The sequence below is a fragment of the Mobula hypostoma genome, chromosome 12 (genome assembly GCF_963921235.1).
Source record: "Mobula hypostoma chromosome 12, sMobHyp1.1, whole genome shotgun sequence".
Classification (NCBI taxonomy): Eukaryota; Metazoa; Chordata; class Chondrichthyes; order Myliobatiformes; family Myliobatidae; genus Mobula; species Mobula hypostoma.
The window spans coordinates 61,093,249-61,109,921 of NC_086108.1; the positions used below are offsets into that span (position 1 = coordinate 61,093,249).

The 16,673-nt window shown below is 41.1% G+C and overlaps 1 protein-coding gene across 1 annotated transcript in view; it reads right to left on the minus strand.

Moving 5' to 3' along the window:
• Positions 1-8,371: 8,371 nt before the first annotated feature.
• Positions 8,372-16,673, minus strand: part of dab1a (DAB adaptor protein 1a) — a 350,415-nt gene continuing 342,113 nt past the window's right edge. Inside the window, exons 24-27 of the mRNA XM_063063449.1 lie at positions 15,369-15,532; positions 12,058-12,211; positions 11,036-11,104; positions 8,372-9,011 (exon numbers count right to left, since the gene is read on the minus strand). Coding sequence (XP_062919519.1) covers positions 8,857-9,011; positions 11,036-11,104; positions 12,058-12,211; positions 15,369-15,532 — 542 coding nt within the window. The 3' untranslated portion in view covers positions 8,372-8,856. The remainder of the gene's footprint in view (positions 9,012-11,035; positions 11,105-12,057; positions 12,212-15,368; positions 15,533-16,673) is intronic.

Sequence of the window (16,673 nt, forward strand, 5' to 3'; positions counted from 1 at the left end):
GGGGCGAGTAAAGTTGAGTGAAGGTATCTCCTCTGGTTCAAGAGCCCAATGGTTGAGGGGTAATAACTGTTCCTGAACCCAGTCGTGCAGGTCCTGAGGCTCACGTACCTTCTTCCTGACGGCAGTAGTGAGAAGAGAGCATGGCTTGTAAAATGCAGTAACATCACGAAGGATCCCACCCACCCTGATCATGTATGTCCCACTTCCATTGCGGGGAGACTACATAGCATCCACGCCAGGACCACCAGACTCAAAAACGGTTACTTTCCCCAAGTAGTAAGGCTGATCAACACCTCCACCCACTAACTCCATCGCTGCTTCATTATTTCCTGTCAGTAGCCATATTTACAGCCTAGCATCACTTTATGGACATACGCTCAATCTACGTATTTAAGCTATTTATGTATTTATATTTATTATGTTTCTTTTTTTATTATTTCTATGTTCTTTATCTATTGTGTTTTTTTTGTGCTGCATCAGATCCGGAGTAACAATTATTTCATTCTCCTTTACACTTGTGCACAATAAATGACATTGAACAATCTTGAATCTTGAATCTTGAATCATTGTTAGAAAATTTGCGAGTATTCAGTTATATTACTTCCTCACTGATATTCATTTCGAACATACAGTATTGCCACAGGTAATGCTTATTATTTCTTTGTTATAATTGTTGGATTAAGGTGTAGAATTGTTATATTTTTAGTATTTTCCATGTAGTTTTACTTTTCTGTGCTTGCTTGTATTTCAATCTTCAAGTGAGGTGCCACAATAGGGCAGTGTTACAGTTAACGTGATGTTATTTCAGATCAGGGCATCGGAGTTTTTATATTTGTTTATTTATTTAGAGATACAGTGCGGAACAAGTCATTGAGTTGTACCACCCGGCAATCCGCCTATTTAACACCCTGGGAAAGGTTTCACTGCTAACGTAATGGTCTTTCTGTAGAAGCAGTGTTTGGGTTATGGTTAGAGATAATGGCTGCTTTGGAATGTAAGCTGGGTCCTTTTTCAGCAGCAGATGAAGAAGGAAGATGCTGGAGAGAACCGATCGCAGGATTTGACCTGGTAGGAGACCTTGATTCGATGGAGCTACGGTCCGCAGTCGACTGAGGATTGGTGAAAATGCCTTTCGGAAGAGTTGAACTCCAACTTGTGCACGTTTGACTGTTTAATTATAATGGGCCCCTTTTGTTGTATGTTTCTTTTTTTTCTTTACTAACCCTTTAGCTAAATTAAGATTCATAAATACAATCGTATGCAGTGTGCTGTCTGTTCTTTCTTGGCACTGAATTTGTAAGAGGGTAGCAAATTACATATTATCCACACAAAATGGGGATTGGGGTGGGACAGCCATCTCAATCTCATGGGTTTGGCTGGGCCAGATTGTGTATTCCCCACATTTATGCAGCTAAGGAAGCCAGCAGGGTTTCATATAGTCCGTGAGCCAGGACCCCAAATTTGAGCCACCGGTTCCATCGGGGGGGAATAATTCTCATAGTGATTTTTGGCAAGATATACACCCCTAGATCTAGAAAATATGTGACAGCATTGCAGCGGTGGTAGCTTTCTGTGTTCCGTGTGGGATGATCAAATCATTCTTAGACCATGTGAACGACATGGCCAGTGACTCGAACCAACAGAAGTTGATCAATCTGCTGCAAAGTCCACTCTTCGCTGAGCTGTTAACCCTGTGGAAGACTTTCTGGAACACCTCCATCACAACAATGGAGAGCTATCCGCATTCTGGATATCATACATTGACAGGGTAGAGAACGTAGTACTTGGACTTCTGTGCGCCTCTCGTGAGGGGGACTGGGAGTTGAACCTCCATGCTATAAGAACCATCATCCCATGGTGCTTTGCCTATGATAAGATGAATTATGCCAGGTACCTGTCGCCTTATTTTGCTCAGATGATGAACATCCCAGAGAAGAATTCTTCTGTGTATGAGGCCTTCAAGACCGGCCAATTCTCAGTGCAGCTGTCAAGTAACAACCCCTTTGGGCAGATCCCTGTGGACCAGGCTATTGAAGCCACAGTGAACAAAGACACACACAGACTCCTGGAGGCACATCATGGTTCAGCCTGAATGCTGGAGCTATCAAGCGTTACTACATAACAGCTGTGCAGCGCAGTGCATTCCTGGGACAGTTAAGGGAGATGGTGCAAGGCAACAAATCAGAGCTTTGTCATGTGGAGCTACAGCAACCAAGAATCCAGAAAGATGAGGAAGCATTTTCAGCAGTGGTTAGCTGCATACATGAATGGGTCAACCCATTTGCAGAGAAGCAGGACCTCATTAGCATCTCTACGACAAAGTCAGCCCCCAAGGACATTGCCTCCGACCTCATGAAGGCATATGAGATTGGTGAGTAATGCTATGCAACGTTCAAGGATGAGAGACTAGAGGAAGACCCACCAGCAAAGAAATTCCATGACACAATGAAAACCAACAAGCTGAAAACATTCAGTGATATGTGTAAGAGGAGAGAAGTGAAATCAAATGGGAGGGCGATCATCTTGAAAGCAGACAGGTCTTTGTTTGGACGCATCATAGTGATGGCACAAGGGCGCAGTCTACGTATGGAGGATATCCTTTCTCATCCCCTTGGACCATTGCCCTGAGCCCTGTCCACACCAGAAGGATTGCTGAGAAAGACAAATAAAGCTACTTTAGCCACAACCTTGCAGAAAAATGTAGCAGTAGAAGAACAACTCCCAGGAAACTCTGCTACAGTGGTTGATGGAATGAACTTGGTCCAAAGAGTAAAAGGTGATCAAGTTACTTTCAGAGATGTTGCCACAACAATGCTGGGTATGGCTCTGAGGGAAGGCAGTCAGAGTAGCAGAATAGATGTTGTGTTTGACACATACAGGGAAAACTCTATCAAGAATAGTGAAAGATTTCTACGGGGTGAAGAAACTGGTCATGAGTTGCAAGGTATTACAGGCACACAGATGGTGAGGCAGTGGAGGAGCTTCCTGACCAAAGTCAGTAACAAAAATAGTCTCAGTAGAATAGATTAGACTAGATTATGAGGACATGCAGTCCTCTTTTATTGTCATTTAGTAATGCATGCATTAAGAAATGATATAATATTCCTCCGGTGTAATATCACAGAAACAAAGGACAGACCAAGACTGAAAAACTGACAAAAACCACATACTTATAACATACAGTTACAACAGTGCAAACAATACCGTAACTTTATGAACAGGCCATGAGCACTGTAAAATAGTTCAGTCTCTCGAAAGTCCCACATCTCACGCTAATGGGAGAAGGAAGAAAACTCTCCCTACCATACCTGACCACAGTTCGACTCTGAGTCGTCCGAAAACTTCGAGCTCCGATCAGCTCTCCGACACCGAGCACCATCTCTGCCGAACGTTTCGACCGCAGCCTCGGTCGCCAGCAGCAGGCAAAGCCGAGGATTTTGGGGCCTTTCCTCCGGAGATTCTCAATTGCGCAGTAGCAGCGGCAGCGAACTGGGCGTTTCAGAGGTTACTCCAGATGTTCCTCCGTGCTCTCACGGCAGTCTCCATCAAATCAGAATTGTGCACAGCCCCTATTTAACAAATACAATATCATTTCACCGGAGAGGCTGCGCGTGCTGCATAGTCCATGAATGGAGGAAGGCAGAGTACAGAACAAAGCTACAGGAGAAGATTCTGTATACAACTGTGAATGACAAATGTTACAGAATCACATCTCAAGACAGTGAAGAGGTGTCAGCTCTTCAGCGTCAACAAGAAGAAGCAGATGGCTGCCCACTTCTCCATGCTGCCCATGCCACAAGAGATACCAATCTGTAGTGATCTGCTCAGAAGACACAGATGTCTTTATCATGTCTTTAGCATTTTGTGACAAGATTGAGGCCCCATTGTTCCAGAAGTGTGGCACTAGAACCCGTACAAAGCTTGTAGGCATGCCAGGGTCAGGGTCCGGGATGTCTCTGCCCGGGTGCACGACATCCTGGTACGAGAGGGAAAGCAACCAGAAGTCGTGATACATGTTGGGACCAACGACATAGGCAGGAAGAGGGATGAGGTCCTGAAGTGTGAGTTTCAGGAATTAGGCAGAAGGCTGAAGAACAGGACCTCAAGGGTGACGTTCTCAGGATTGCTGCCAGTGCTACGTGATAGAGATGGTAAGAATTGGAGGAGATGGCAGTTGAATGCGTGGCTGAGGAGTTGGTGCAGGGAACAGGGTATTAGATTTTTAGATCATTGGGATCTCTTCTGGGGAAGGTGGGATCTGTACAGATTGGATGGGTTGCACCTGAACTCGAGGGAGAGCAATATCCTTGCAGGTAGGTTTGCTAGCATGGTTCGGGAGGGTTTAAACTAATTTGCGAGGGGGATGGGACCCAGAGCGATAGAGCAGTGAAAGAAGTGCATGGAGTAAAGCCAGATCTAACATACAGAGAGGCTTTGAGGAAGGAGAAGCAGAATAATCGATGTAAAGACAGTAAGGTAGAAGGGCTGAAATGTGTGTACCTCAATGCAAGAAGTATCAGGAACAAAGGTGATGAACTGAGAGCTTGGATACATACATGGAGTTATGATGTAGTGGCCATAACAGAGACTTGGCTGGCACCAGGGCAGGAATGGATTCTCAATATTCCTGGATTTCAGTGCTTTAAAAGGGATAGAGAGGGCGGAAAAAGGGGAGGAGGAGTGACATTACTGGTCAGGGATACTATTACAGCTACAGAAAGGGTGGGTAATGTAGCAGGATCCTCTTTTGAGTCAATATGGGTGGAAGTTAGGAACAGGAAGGGAGCAGTTACTCTACTGGGGGTATTCTATAGGCCCCTTGGTAGCAGCAGAGATACAGAGGAGCAGATTGGGAGGCAGATTTTGGAAAGGTGCAAAAATAACAGGGTTGTTATCATGGGTGACTTTAACTTCCCTAATATTGATTGGCACCTGATTAGTTCCAAGGGTTTAGATGGGGCAGAATTTGTTAAGTTTGTCCAGGATGGATTCCTGTCACAGTATGTGGATAGGCCGACCAGGGGGAACGCCATACTAGATCTAGTACTAGGTAATGAACCAGGTCAGGTCACAGATCTCTCAGTGGGTGAGCATCTGGGGGACAGTGACCACCGCTCCCTGGCCTTTATAATTATCATGTAAAAGGATAGAATCAAAGAGGACAGGAAAATTTTTAATTGGGGAAAGGCAAATTATGAGGCTATAAGGCTAGAACTTGCAGGTGTGAATTGGGATGATGTTTTTGCAGGGAAATGTACTATGGACATGTGGTTGATTTTTAGAGATCTCTTGCGGGATGTAAGGGATAAATTTGTCCCGGTGAGGAAGATAAAGAATGGTAGGGTGAAGGAACCATGGGTGACAAGTGAGGTGGAAAATCTAGTCAGGAGGAAGAAGGCAGCATACATGAGGTTTAGGAAAAGGATCAGATGGGTCTATTGAGGAATATAGGGGCAAAAAAGGAGCTTAAGAAGGGGCTGAGAAGATCAAGAAGGGGGCATGAGAAGGCCTTGGCGAGTAGGGTAAAGGAAAACCCCAAGGCATTCTTCAATTATGTGAAGAGAAAAAGGATGGCAGGAGTGAAGGTAGGACCGATTAGAGATAAAGGTGGGAAACTGTCCAAAAAAATGTTCACTCTCAAGATGTATGTGTGTTGTAAATGGCCTCAGGTGTACTGACATGTGTAGACTGGCAGACTGTGAGAACCAGGCATCCACCTCAGAGAGTGTGGAAAGTTCAGATGAAGATGTGGAAGACATGGAAGACTTGGAAAATTATTATGATTATTAATATGTTATGAAAGTACAGAAATTAGTCTTTGATTAAATATATTCATTTTACAACCAAATGGGGCCTAAGTTATGGCTGTGCAGAACCCCACATTTGAATTATTGTACTGTAATTCTATATGCTATGACAAAAGCTTAAGATTGTTTTGATCTGATACAACAACATGGAAAATATCATGACATTGATAAAATTCCAGAAATCTCTCCAAATGAGGTTTTTTACCTTTTGGGGGGGCGGGGTAACATTTTCTGCTGTATTGATGTTAATATGGAATATATACAAAAAGGGATTACTTATTTGAAGTAATAAAGCTACCACTGGTGCAATGCTATCACATATTTTCTAAAGTCTAGGGATGTATACCTTGCCAAAAATCACTATGAGCATTATTCTCCTCAGATGGTACCGACCAACCCTACTGGCTCACAGACTAATAGCACTAGCCTAATCACGGAACAATTTACAATGACTAATTAACCTACTAACCTGTACATCTTTGGACTGTGGGAGGAAACCAGAGCATCTGGAGGAAACCCATGCGCACACGGGAAGAATGTACAAATGTTCCTACAGAGGATGCCAGAATTGAACACGGAACTCTGACGCCCCAAGCTTTGACAGCATCACGTTCAATTCTGGTTCCATCTGTTCTTCCCGTTAATGTATGGGTTTCCTCTGGGTGCTCCTGTTTCCTCCCACAGTCCAAAGGCATATTGTTTAGTAGGTTAATTGGGCTTTGTAAATTGTCCTTTGATTGCAGTAAGGTTAAATACGTGTGTTGTTGGGAGGGGCAGCTTGTTGGTCTGGAAAGGCCGCTTTTGTGTTATATCGCTAAATAAAATAAAATAACTAAACCAATATACATGTAATTGTTTGGCGAATCTTCCAGAAATTGTAGAATAGCTAATTTTAGAGGTTTCCCAGTTTTTCTGCATTTGAATCAGAATCAGGTTTAATATCTCCGGCATATGTCGTGAAATTTGTTAAGTTAGTGACAGCAGTACAATGCAATACATAATAGATATAGAAAAAAAGAATTACAGTAAGTATATTATATGTATATTAAGCAGTTACATTAAAAATAGTGCAAGAACAGAAATAATTTTAAAAAAGTGAGGTAGTGTTCATGGGTTCAATGTTCATTCAGAAATCATATAGCAGAGGGGAAGAAGCTGTTCCTGAATCACTGAGTGTGTGTCTTCGGGCTTCTCTACCTCCTGCCTACAGTAACAATGAGAAGAGGATATGTCCTGATGATGGAGCTCCTTAGTAATGGACGCCGCTTTTCTGAGACACTGCTCCTTGAAAATATCTTGGACACTACGGAGGCTAGTAACCCATGATGGAGCTGACTAATTTTACAACTTTCTGTAGCTTCTTTTGATCCTGTGCAAAAGCCGCCCGCACCCCCCTCCCCCACCTCCACTCCATACCAAGCGGTGATGCAGCCTGTCAGAATGCTCTCTATGGTACATCTGTAGTTTTCAAATGTTTTAGGTGACAAACCAAATCTCCTCAAACTCCTAATGAAACATAGCCACTGTCTTGGCTTCTTTAAGACTGCATACGTTGGGACCAGGTTAGATCCTCAGAGATAGTGACACCCAGGAACTTGAAAATAGCTTTCTCTCTCCACTTCTGATCCCTCTGTGAGGACTGGTTCGTGTTCCCTCTTCTTACCCTTCCTGAAGTCCACAATCAGCTCTATGGTCTTACTGACGTTGAGTGCCAGGTTGTTGCTGCGACACCACTCCACTAGCTGGTAAAGCTTGCTCCTGTATGCTTTCTCATCTCCATCTGAGATTCTGCCAACAATGGTTGTATCATCAGCAAATTTAAAGCTGGCATTTGAACTGTACCTAGCCAGAAAGAGATTGGTATGGAGAGGTAGAGCATGGGCTAACTACACATCCCTGAGGTGCATCAGTGTTGATTGTCAGTGGTTTTATTACCAATCTGCACAGATTATGGTCTTGCAGGTGAAATGCCACTTGAATCTGTCTATTTAGTAAGTTAATTGTTATCACTGGAATTTTGTTTATCTTTAGTCTGAAATGACCAAAACTTCTTTGTACTTTTCCTTGTTCATTCTTCATTCTTGTTACACTTAATAAAATGGTCGTAACCACCAAGTGTTATGTCTCATTCTGACTCTGAAGGTGATTTGACAAAAACTTTCGGACCAGACAGAGTACCTGGCCACACACTAAAGACCTGTGCTGATTAGCTGGCTGGTGTGTTCACTGAGATATTTAACCTCTCACTTCAGCAGTGTGAGGTACCCACCTGCTTCAAGCAGGCTTCAATTATACTGGTGCCCAAGAACAGCATGGTGACCTGCCTCAGACTATTGCCCAGTTGCACTTATATCCACAGTGCTGAAGTGTTTTGAGAGGCGGTTGATGAAACACATCAGCTGATGTTCCTGTACTTGCCTCATTAGCCATCTCAGTACCAACTAAAAGTCATTCTCGGTCTCAAGCAACTGCCTAAAAAACTGCTTCCATACATTTATTTATCTGCAAGTTGCCTTATTAAAATTTCTTCAAAGTAGTAACAGGATCATCATCATCACACACAAAGTCTACATAATTTTATTGTTTTTTCTTATGTTATTGGCTGTTGCTCCTGTGTATACCTATCTAATGCATGGTCGTTACTTGGCTGAATATTCCAGTTGAATATAGAACACACCTCCAAAGCCCTTACTTGAATTCACTTGAAATCATGGCTTAATGAGCTAGTGTATGGAAATATAAATATTCATGAAAGAGGAAGAAAGCCATTTATTATTCAAATATCGCTACGATCATTGTACGTTGTAGTATCAATTGTTTGGTGACAATAAAGTATAAAGTATAAGTATAAAGTATTTTTTAGAAATTAAATAATTCTGTTTAACTGTCTTGTAAAGGCCATTACAATTAACCAGCTTTATATGTAATTTTACAGGTTCTGTTAATATTGAATTAAAATATCTCTTCATGCAAAGTTATAGATCAGTGGAATTAATTTTTGAACTCAGACTTGAAGTTCAAAACCAGGCCGAAAGAGACTGGCATTTCTTTAGTAACATGGTGTTATGTGCTGATTGTCCCCTACACACATTTGGCCACCATTTTCTGGGGGAGGATTATTACACTGCCGGGTTCTCTTTCTTTCTCTGTTTACACATTGAGACCATGGAGACCAGCAGCTCCACTTGCCGTCAACAGCCACATCTGAAACATGAAGAAATAGTCTTTACTGTGAGTTTGAATAATAGAACTTTGAAAAAACAAACACTCATAAATAGAAGATATTAGAGCGAGTATGGAGTGGGCTAAGCATACATGTTTGAGGTGCGCTGGTGTTGATCGTCAGCGAGGAGGAGATGTTATTTCCAATTTGCACTGACTGTGATGAGGATGTCATCATAGTCAGTGCAAATCCAGCTGTAGAAGGAGGTACTGAGGCCCATTTTGAGATTAAGAAAGAGGCAGTGCTGAGTCTTCTGAAAAAACCTTAAGGTGGATAAGTCCCCAGGTCCTGATAGCATATAATGACATACTTTTGAAAGAAGCAAGTGAAGAAATTTCTGGGGCTTTGACAAGGACCTTTGTTGCCCTCTCTAGCAACAGGTGAGGTCCTGGAGGGCTGGGGAGTAGCAAATGTTGTGTTTTTGTTCTAGAAGGGAAATAGGCGAATTTTAGGTAATTATAGGCCACTAAGCATCAAGTTAGTTGTGGGGAAGCTATTGGAGAAGATACTAACTGACAGGATTTATGCACATTTGGAAAGGCATGGCCTACTTAGCAGCAGCCAGCAAAACACAATAAGGTTTGTATCGGTCAGGGCATGCTTTATAAACTTTATTGAGTTTTTGAGGAATTAAAAAAGGAACTTGATGAGGTTAAGGCAGTATTACATTATTTAGTTAGGCATTTAACAAGGTCCCTTATAGTAGCTTCATTCAGAAGATAAAGATGTATGGAATCTAGTGTAACTTGCATGTTTGTATTTGGAGTTGTGTAGAAAATTACCAGAGGTTGAAGTGGGATATCGCTCCTTTACAATTAAGGACACAGACTGGCAGATGGATTTAATCTAGGCAAGTGTGAGGTATTGCATTGTAGGAGGAGAAAATACACAGTTAATAGTAGACCCCTTAATGTTGTTGAGGCTGGGGGGGCGGATCTTGGAGTCCAGATCCATAGTTCACTGGAAGTGGCTACACAAGCGGATAAGGTACCAAGGAAGATGTATACAATGCTTGCCTTTGTTGGTATGGGTGATGAAGTCAAACTGCAGTTATATAAAATTTTAATCAGACTACATTTGGCATATCCTGCACAGTTTTGGTTGTTCTCATTATAGGGAACGTGGAAACTGTGGAAAAGGTTCAAAGATTTATGAGGATGTTTACTGGATTAGAGGGTATGAGCTATCAGGAAAGTTTGGACAAACTTGGTTTGTTCTCCTTAGAGGTCCAAGACTGAGGGGAGGTCGGATAAGTTTTTTCAAAATTATGGGAGGCATAAATGGGATAAGCAGTCAGAATCTTTTCCCCAGGGTTGAAATGTGAAACAGCAGAGAACATGTTTTTAAGGTCAGAGAGGAGAGGTTTAAAGGTGCAACAAAGATCAGTTTTTTTTTAAAACACAGAAGGTGCTGGGTGCCTGGGATAGGTCACAAGGGGCAGTAGTAATACTAATAAACAGGCAGGGAATACTTGCAATAAATCAGCACAACATCGTGGGGCAAATGGCCTGCTCAGGACTGTACTATTTTATGTTGTATTTTCAACTAATTACAATCAATTCCCACAAACTAACAACTGCCAAATTTACATGTATTTTGGTACTTCAGTGCAGAAGAGCTGAAGTTGCACTGAGTGACCTGCTCAACTTCCATAGGCTCTGTCCTTTCCATCACCATCAAGGGAGATCATTGGAACAAACTTGATTGTCAGCTCTTTATGAGGAAGCCTCTCGGTAAAATACCCTGTACATAAGACAGTCCTAAATCTACATTTTCCCTCTTTTTTTTAATGGGGAATCAATCGTTTTACATTTTTCTTATTGTATGACGACTGCCACTGAGTTCCAGTGAAAATAACATGTTCAAATCTGCTCCGTGAAGTGCATTCTATTATAGCTGCAGCAGTATTCACATCTGGCTATTGGTCTAATTTAGCAAGAAATTATCACCTGGTATCAAAAATAACATTATAATTTTTCTCCTTAATACAATTAGTAATGCTTACTCTCCCTGGTAGTAATCTCACAGGCAGCTCCATGGAAACCGGCAGGACACATGCAGACACACTGAGTTCCTATAAAGATAAAATAATTTCATTACTGATATTTGACAACAAATTCAAGTTTAATTCTGTTGTTTTTCATTGTAATTAGCTGGTATCAGCCTGTGCTGTCCAGATGAATACAAGGATAGAGGCTGTACAATGTGGATAGCGTTGCGTCAGTTTTAACAATAAGAAAAGGGGAACGGCAGCTGTTTTAGCATTCCATTGGAAAAATGGAAGAAATTGTTGCAATTGGCTTTCAAAACAGAAATCAAAGCCCAGGAAAATTCTATTATTTCTTGAAAAATGGGACAAAATTGTACTTAATGTTTTCATGAAATAATAACACCCCTCAAAATTTCTCGCCTTAAGGAATAATTGTAAAATTCTACGTTAAAGTAGAATTTAAGTTTTCTTCATCATTCATAACCATTAACTATCAAGGAAGTCACATCAATTTTTAGTAAATGTAATTATTTCATGAAATTGTAGAAATGGATTCAGAAAACACAGACTTGATATTACTGTGATAAAAGCAAGAGTTTTGCTATTATTTGTGTACAAAGTCAAATAGGTAGCAGAGAATCAGAACCTTTGGTCCATCAAATATCAAGCCCAATTTTACACCAATCTTACTCATTTTATTCTTCACTAATTCTCATCAAATTCCACCAGCTTGTACCACTCACTTATACACATACAGTGACCAATTGACCTGCTAGCCCACAAACCTTAGGAATATGTGAGAAACCCAGCCCTCCTGAAGGAACTCGTAGAGTCCCAGGAGAACATGCAAACTCCTCATGGACAGTAAGAGAAGTCTGAACTGAATGTGGATCACTTGAGTTGTCAGACAGCAGCTCTGCCAGCTGTGCCACTGTGCCAACCACTTAATATTACTGTTAATTGTAGGGAAGAACAAGAGTTATTAACACTTTAGACCCACATTCTTGGTTGTCTGATGGCCACTGATTGCATTGTACCTTGAAGAACAGCAACTCCATTGTTGTGACATGGAGCACAACGACAGGAACTGTATTCGATCAGGTACTCCTCCAGGGCTCGCCTCATGTTGGCTTTGATTCTGCTAGCACTCCGAAATGTGCTTGAAGTGATTAGGTCATAAAGTGGTACCGGCTGTAAAGAAAACCATGTATAATTAGTAAAAACACACTATGTGCATGATGTACAGACCTGCTGTTACACAAAGCTAGCAGAGTCGTGCTCAGAGGTTTAGATCCCAGAGGTGCTTCTGATTTGCCTCATGTGCCTGGCAGTGAGAGCGGACAATCGCTTGTGTTTCTAAAGTCATTACATGTTTCATGCTATTGGGGGGGCAAACAAAGTAATAGAAAACAGCAGATATGACGGGGTACAAAAATCTACGCCAAGAGGCTGAATGATGTCAATCCCTTTTTCAGTTGTGGAATAGTGTATTGCCAATGTGAACAAAATTCATAACTGGACACAATTGCTAACTTCTTATTGGAAAGCAATGTGACCCACTTGAGAGGAAGAGTGACCAGCTACTCACATTAATAGAGACAGACCTTTGTACTACAATGCCAATTTGTAGCCCAGATATCCTGGAACTGACTAAAGGTTTACTGTAATATTACAGCATACTGTGAAGATCTAGGGCTCTGCGAATATACAAGCTATGAAAATAGAGAGAGAAGAAGGAAAGCGGGCAGAGACGTAGGGAGAGAAAGAGATAGAGGGGGAAGAGACAAAGAGGGAGAGAGAGAGAGAGAGAGAGAGTGTGCGTGTGTGTGTGTGTATGTGTTTGTATGCGTGTGTGTATGTGTATGTGCGTGTGTGTGCGTGTGTGTGTGCATGTGTGTGTATGTGTGTGTATGCGTGTGTGCGTGTGCATGTGCGTGTGTGTATGCGTGTGTGTGTGCGTGTGCGTGTGTGTGCGTGCGTGTGTGTGTGTGCGTGCGTGTGTGTGTGTGCGTGTGTGTGTGCGCGTGTGTGTGTGCGCATGTGTGTGTGTGTGCATGTGTGTGCGTGCGTGTGTGTGTGTGTGTGTGTGTGTGTGTGTGTGTGTGTGTGTGTCTGCGCGTGTGTGCGTGTGTCTGTGTGGGAAGTAGGAGCAGAGACTGAGATGACAGACGAGAGATTTCTGGTGATTAGCCAGACAAAGAAGAATAAAAATGCAATTAAAAGGAAAGAATACAGATAACTAGAGACCTTTGTGAAAGTATCTCATATATATATTTTCTCCCTATGAGAGCTACTGTACTTCTAAGATTTTCCGTTTACGCTGGAAGACAGCACTTCTCCTTTCTCCCATTGTCTGTGGTCAGGGAAGGGTGACCTGGATGGTCGCCAGAAGTTATGCCTCATTTAGTTGAGAACAGATTGACTCCTGAGACAGTTGTGAGTATGTGGAGCTCGGCTCAAAACACACAGGTAGAGAGAAAGGGAAGCATGTTATAATATCAACTGTCACATTAAGATTACTGCAAACTCTCAACCTCAGGTAAAGGTATATGATCATAGCCTTCGGAATTCTCGTCTCTTGTCATTTATTAGACCTCTGTTACACAACCAGCAATAATTCAGTTACTGTCGGTTGTACAATTAGATAGGAAATGGAGCCAACTGGTCCTCACCAAGTGATGTTGGATAGGATCAATACATTATCACAGGATGTGGGAATGTGTTAGAAGACCACGAGAGCAATTAGAAGAACAATTACCACAAGCGTAATTGGTAAATGACTTAATTATGTTAAGGGAAGTTATTGTCTGGTAACCTGATGCTTATAATACTGCCAGCAGATGTTCAAGTTCTAAGGCAAACCTAGAGTATGCCATTGTTTAACATATACACACTACATACATTGACAAACACATACACTGATAAGTGTGCATACACTGTTTAACATATATGCACTATGCACACACACACACACACACACACACACACACACACACATACATGCATGTACACTTACATACAGCAATTCTTAATACTTTCTTAGTCTACACAGTAAATTACCTGATCACAGCCTTACTTTAAAATGCATGAACTGAAAATATACTGAAAAGCAGTATTGACTGCGAGCTGGGCACTTGCTATTTGTAGATCCCACAATGTCAAAATAATAAGCCATGATGTACTAAGAGCTTTTAGCCTTGAAATTCTGGATCTGAAAGGGGATTTTACAAATATCAAACAGAAGTAAATTTAAACCATTAAAATCAAAGTAAGCCAGAACAGATAGACAGGGAGAATTAATTAATATTAGCGATTGGAAAACTTAGTACTGGCTTTAGGAACAATGAAACTGCAGAACAAACCTCTGGGTCAGAATTATAAAATGCATGTCAACCATTAATTAATTAGAATCTGCACTGGGAGATCCAGACGTTTCCATCTGGATTCATGGACCAAGACGATCACTGATTGAAAATTGTATTGAGATCCATTGGAAAAAATTGGTAAACCGATAGGAAGCAGAACCTAAAGTATAATGACAAAGATATTAAAAAAACCCAAAAGAAACCAAGTACAAAAAAAAATCAAGAATAGTCAGAAGAAAAAGGGAAAGAACACATAAAAAACAGATTCAGATAAATGGAGATCATTGAGAAATATTTTTGTCCCCATGTGAGCTACTACTAAGTTCTGCATTTACATAGAAACATAGAAAACCTACAGCACAATACAGGCCTTCTGCCCACAAAGCTGTGTCAAACACGTCCTCACCTTAGAAATTACCTCGGGTTACCCATAACCCTCTATTTTTCTAAGCTCCATGTACCTGTCCAAGAGTCTCTTAGAAGACCCTATTGTATCCACCTCCACCACCGTCGCCGGCAGCCCATTCCACACACTCACCACTCTCTGCATAAAAAACTTACACCTGACATCTCTGTACCTACTTCCAAGCACCTTAAAAATGTGTCCTCTCGCAATGGCCATTTCAGCCCTGAGAAAAAGCCTCCGACTATCCACACGATCAATTCTTCTCATCATGGAGGGGAGAAATTCACCTTTGTTTCTCCCTTTGTCACAGTAGAAAATATTTGTCAATTTAGTGATTAGGATCTTGCATTTACCACAGCCTGGTAATCGCAAATAAACACAAAACAAATGAAGTAAACTTAATACAAACCTTTTCATGCACTGTGGAGTTAATTTACATCTGAAAGGAAAGGGGTAAGAAATCTACAAAAAACTAATTTGAAATTAAGGTCAGAAAACTGTAATATTCAGAGAACAAAGATAATCTCACTGCTTGGTGACTCCCATTATGGCTGTTTCCATCAGTGAAAAGATTTACCTTAAATTTAATGACTTCTGGGTTGTACTCTACTGCATCGCCCCACTCCTGCATCAGCTCCACAGTCGGAAGTTCTTTGTGAGCAAGAGCTGTTACATGCTCGCTTGCTCCTCCTCGTACAAATATTAAGAAGTCTTCGGTATATTTTGATTTGCTAATCCCATCTGGTATATAAGATATACCATACAATTAATTTCCAAGGAAAGAAACTTTTTTCCCTATTATTCCATTATTTTATCCACTACTTATTTTTGAAGATGATAAGTAAACACCTATAATGGAGGGAAACCGGCTGTTACCTTAATCAAGTACCATTCTACCTAGATGTGATAGCATTTGTCAGGCTTCAAGCAACCGAAAGTGAGTTAAGTCCTCTTCCGCTAGTTATCCACTCTTACATTTCATGGAAAGAATCACAAGATATCTTGCAAGTACTAGATCCAGGACTCATTTTCCATGCCCCAATCTTGTCTAGGGAAACAGTTTTATTGATCATGCAATCTGAATTGGTTGGTTTTAACTTTTCTGTGCCCTATCTGGGCAGAAAAGTTTATTTTTGATTTCTTAATATGGCTGCTAAACTTTCTTTTTAACTGCGTCATTTCTTTCTTTTCCCAGGGGATTCTGGGTGGTTACTTCCCTTTTGTCATCTTACGTATTTCCTGTGTGGCCTTAAATTTTGTAGTTTTTTTAAATTTTATTCTGTTTTGCTTTTTATAATCACTTTATGTTAATAATCCTATTTTTTCTTGTTGCTGTGTCTATTCATGAGTTTGAGGTTTATTGTGGTTTTTTTTTAATATATATTTTCCGGCTTTTGTTCTGTTCTGTGTGTATTTTAATTGAGCTAACTTTTTTTTACTTATTTTTTTACTGTTTTACAATTAGCTGATCCTTTTCATATTTATACCTTTTTTTTAGGGAGCGTATACCGGAAGTCATGGGGGTAGTTTTAGCGCTTGCTTCTTTCTGGCGGGTCTGCTTTAGATTTTGCCTTGGGGTCTTGGGGCTGGGGGTGGTGGGAGGGGCTTCACGTTTTAGTTTGTTTCTCTTTGGGCTATATACATTATTGAAGTACTGGTTGCGTCCTTTTCCCCGGTATCTTTTGTATGTTCTGTTTCCTCTCCGGGTTTGTGGGTCGCGCCTATCGTCAATCCTCCTTGTTGTGGGTTGACTTTAGGATTTATGGAGTCTATTATTAATTTTGTCTCCTGGAATACTAATGGTCTTAATCATCCTATTAAAAGGAAAAAAGTTTTTAAAGTGTTCCGGACACTTAAAGCACAAATTTTATTTTTACAAGAG